Source organism: Sphaeroforma arctica (genome assembly GCF_001186125.1).
Source record: "Sphaeroforma arctica JP610 unplaced genomic scaffold supercont1.232, whole genome shotgun sequence".
Lineage (NCBI taxonomy): Eukaryota > Ichthyosporea > Ichthyophonida > Sphaeroforma > Sphaeroforma arctica.
Genome location: NW_014040326.1, coordinates 275 through 4,890, shown reverse-complemented (window position 1 = coordinate 4,890; position 4,616 = coordinate 275). Strand labels below are relative to the sequence as shown.

The 4,616-nt window shown below is 51.6% G+C and overlaps 1 protein-coding gene across 1 annotated transcript; it reads left to right on the top strand.

Annotated features, from left to right (window-relative positions):
* Positions 1 to 865: 865 nt before the first annotated feature.
* Positions 866 to 4,326, top strand: SARC_04235 (hypothetical protein; the record flags this gene model as incomplete). The annotated part of the gene is made up of 5 exons (XM_014301931.1): positions 866 to 1,182; positions 1,646 to 2,133; positions 2,390 to 2,984; positions 3,534 to 3,714; positions 3,960 to 4,326. 4 exons carry the CDS (start codon positions 866 to 868, stop codon positions 3,697 to 3,699), a joined length of 1,566 nt encoding a protein of 521 aa, XP_014157406.1. The 3' UTR covers positions 3,700 to 3,714; positions 3,960 to 4,326.
* Between the last annotated feature and the right edge of the window lie 290 nt (positions 4,327 to 4,616).

Sequence of the window (4,616 nt, the reverse complement as noted above, 5' to 3'; positions counted from 1 at the left end):
TATAGTACGTTTGGCTATTAGGCCGCCTGTCCCTATTGGTCGTGTGGGATTGTCTTGTGTACGTAGTGCATTGAGTTCATAGTCTGTCTTGTCTTTCGCTGTGAGTTCAGTGAGATGGCAATAGCTGTTGGTGCAGTTTGTTGGTTGTTGGTTGTGGTATCATCTGCTGCTATTATGCCTTTGTTACTATCAGCAACAGTTTTTCTTATTACCGTACGTTGCGTGTCTCGAGTGCCACACGTATGTATGATTACTTCTTTGCGTAAGTTGGTTGCGGATAACGCTCAGAACACAAGACATTATCTGTAAGTGTACGACATAGCAAACAACACTCCATGCTCTGCGTGTTTTGTGTAGGGCTCGCCTACACATCCGTGTGGCCGCTGCCAGTCCTTGTACAACCCCTCATGAATTGGTCAGCTGTCTCGCATTGCCGTATGTGCACGCATACACACACACACACACGCACATCTTGTCATCTCGGCATTTACCTTTAGTGCGTGTACGTACACACACTCATCTTATCATCTGCATACACCGCTTAATGCGTGCACACACGCTTCTCTTATCATCCCTGCATAAACCTTTTATTGCGTGCACACACACATCTTTTCATTTCTGCATACACCTTTTATTGCGTGCCACACGCTTTTCTTATCATCTCTGCATACACATTTGCCACGACAGACGCCATATCTCTCTTAATCCGTCGCTGCCTTCGCACACATCTCTAACCTGCCTACAATCCTTGCGCCTCCTGGACATCTGAACGCTATTAGATGGGCTCATGTCCTTTGATTTATGTCACACTAACTATCCGCCCCATTCACTTGTTCGTATCGTAGCGTTAACAAATGTGACACGGATGAGCGACCACGACGTCTCCGTCGCCATGGGAACCACCCACGACCCCGCGCACCCGTCGCAGACACACCACAAGACACACCGCAACAGCACAGTCAATAGCCACGCCGCATCCACCACGCACCGCAGAAAGGGCAGCAGCACACACGCACACCCAGCCGACACCATTCAACACCCACACCCACACACCCACACACACGCCTCAGCAAAAGCGGCGCCAGGCAGTGGGGCGAATGGCTCGTCAGCCGCACGCCCGCCAAAAGCCAAGGCAAGCACCACCAACTGTAGGCCACGCACTGCCAAGGCGGCTGCGGCCAGGTATGCGTGTGCGCGTTTGTGTGTGTGTGTGCATGCGTGCGTGGTTTGTGTTGTGTGTGTGTACGGGTGGGCTTATTATGTGCGTAGGGGTGTATGAGTGTGTGTGTGATTGTCAAGGGTGTGCGTGTTTCGGTGGGCTGGTTGTCTGTGTAGGGTGCCTGAGTGCCAGCGTCTGTGCTTTGCTGCCGTGCACTAATGTCTGTGTGTCTGTGTGTATGTACCTGTATGTGTCCGCGTCTGTGTCTCTGTGTATGTGTGTGTGTGTGTATGTATGTATGTGTGTGTGTGTGTTGTGTGTGCTTTTGTGAATATATTGGTGTGCCGTTTTCGTGGCTGTTCACATGAAAGTACACGTGGGCGCACTAATAATTTCTATAAGTAGTTATGCAGCAGACCTGAAGACCCTACAATATAGTCGCTTGCTTGCTAACTTCCTTTCCCACTTTTCGACAAATGGAAACAGGGCCGGGAGCAGAGGATCAAATGACGATGCAGCAATGACCAGCACATCCACTCAGAAGTCAAAGAATACCACCACCGCACCCTCCACTGGCGCGAGTGAGAGTGCCGAGGCACTGGGCCGTTTGCTGCAGAACGCGCTGGCGGCACACACACGCACCACAACTGACCACAACAGCCACGAACCCAACAGCCACAGCCACAGCCACGAACCCAATAGCCACAACCACGTGGACAGGGGAATACACACTGTAGACAGCCGTATAGGGCAGGGGGGGCAGCCACAGCACACGGCACCCTCAGGAACAAGCCCTATGGACGGTGCTGGCGGACAGGTCAGTACAACGGGCACTGACACGAACGTCAGCAGGCAACTGGGTCAAGCGGGCGAACAGGCGAGGCGAGGCAGCGGTGACCATGGCAACGACGGATGGGTGTATGGGGCGAAAGCAGAGTGGAGGCAAGGGGAGGCGCTTGATGACGGATGCGATGGTATGCGACCACTCTCACACGCGCAACTGCACACGCCAGCCCAATCATATGCGAACAACACACACGCACACACACACGCCTCTACAGACCTTTCTGCATTACACGCACATCAACACACACACACACCCTCTACAGACATTTCTGCATTACACGCACATCAACACACACACACACGCGCCTCTACAGACCTTTCTGCATTTCACGCACATCAATACACACACACACACGCACTCACACACCACTCCGTTTTCTGCAGACGGAAGAGCTGGCGACCAACAACTGCGCCGACGGAGCCAACAGTCCACGGACAGCACTACACAGGAAACTTCACATGCACACACCTCAGCCCACGACGCACACATGGACAACGCAATAGCGCTGAGCAAGAACAAGAGCACAGGGGTGACTGCGAGTGTGGATGGGCAGGGGAGGGAGGGGGCCTATGTGTATGCAGGAAGCATGTCTGCTGCACACGACACACACATGACGCCCCAGCAAGACGTTTACCATCCCCACGAACAGAACCCAAACACACAGCAGCAGCCTTGCACACAGGCACAGCCCTACGGCAACAACACCAAACAGCATAGCACTGTGGGCGATAGCAATACGCCCAATACGACCACCGCCGCCGACCACAGACCGCATGCAAATGCTCAGCAGCACACACACACACACGCACCGTCACACACACATTCTCACGCTCACGCACACATAGGGCCTCACGAGACTCATAGCACTGGCGCAGCGTATGCGCACATTCACAGTGGCAACAGTGGGGGCAGCCGCAGCAGAAAGAACAGCGAGCGAGACAGCGATACAGGAGACGGCAAGAAGATCAAGCGCATCAGGTACAACGCATGCGATGACCACGCAAGGATAACGCATGCTATGACCACGCAAGCACGCAAGGATAACGCATGCTATGACCTCGCAAGCACGCAAGGATAACCCATGCTATGACCACGCAAGCACGCGAGGATAACCCATGCTATGACCACGAAAGCATGCAATGATAACGCATGCTATGACCACGCAAGCACGCAATGATAACGCATGCTCTGACCTCGCAAGCACGCAAGGATAACCCATGCTATGACCACGCAAGGATAACCCATGCTATGATCACGCAAGCACGCAATGATAACGCATGCTATGACCACGCAAGCACGCAATGATGCGATGGCTCACCCCACCACCACCATTTGGCCTCGGCATGTCTCATCTTTGCCAAGAAAATGGGATACTTCCATGGATTTATTTTTCAATTGTTTAATTAATCTGTTATTTATTTCATTTTTTTAGTTAGTTAGGGTGTGTCTACGCTTGATTGTGTGCATATCACCCGTATGCTAATCGTACAGCTCTCATCCCGTGCCCCTTACTCAATTGCCCCACAGACGTCCGCCGTCAGAAATTGAGCGTGCGTATGTGTGCGATGTCACGGAGTGTGACAAAGGCTACGGCAGTCAGGGTGCCCTGGATCTGCACCGCAAAACCAAACACGACATCAAGAAGGGCAAAGACCTGCACAGCCACTCGTCGGCGGATCTCTGGTCGGGCTAGCCCGGGCGGTGTAAGGTAGTGTGTGTGCTTCTTGGGTTCTAGGGTTTTGGGCGGTGTAAGGTAGTGCATGTGTTCCGTGGGTTCTAGGGTTTTAGGTGGTGTACCAGTTGGGTGAATGTGCAGCCCTTGCGGTGGGTTTGTATTTTGTTCGTTGGCGCTCTTGGAGCTCTTCTTCTATAACCCTATAGCCCTAAAACAAGACGCTTGTACTGTCGGCCGGCACACACCCTGTATTGATCAGCTGCCTTTGGTTTGAACAGATTTAAATAACTGGGACATCAGCTGGGCGGTTTGCCGTATAACGTACCGCCGCAAATACTTTTTCCGATACCGGCGGCTCCAACAAAGGATACTGCCGCACTTCTTAGACATGGCGAGTGGGATATTGATGTATAGTAGTGGGGAGAGAGAAGATATATAGAGTCATATGCAGAGACATATGCACACACATAGATCACAAACGGAAGTAGTGAACAGACTCAATAATAAGCAAATATAGACTGGCGAATCAATACCAACGCAAATATGAACATACATGCATCAGTCTATGCCCCACATTAAGACATGGGCAGTAGCACATAACATAACTCAGTCTAGAGCACAGCCAAATAACATACAAATACGCACGAAATATTTACCCCATGAAGGATAGTAGTAGAATAGGTCACGGGTCAGATAGGCGGTGATAGAGGATCGCACCACAGAGAAGCGGTGAGTTTGTACATGGCTCGAATAACAGTACACCACAAATGGATGTCATCGATGAGTATAGATCACAGATGGCAACACAGATAATAGTAGACCATCAACGAATGTCACGCATATCAGTCTACCGTGAATGGCCACGTTGAGACTTTGCAACGGCATGCCCGCTGGTCAGTGGTCATGGGAACCCGTAGAAATTAATGACAAATAGA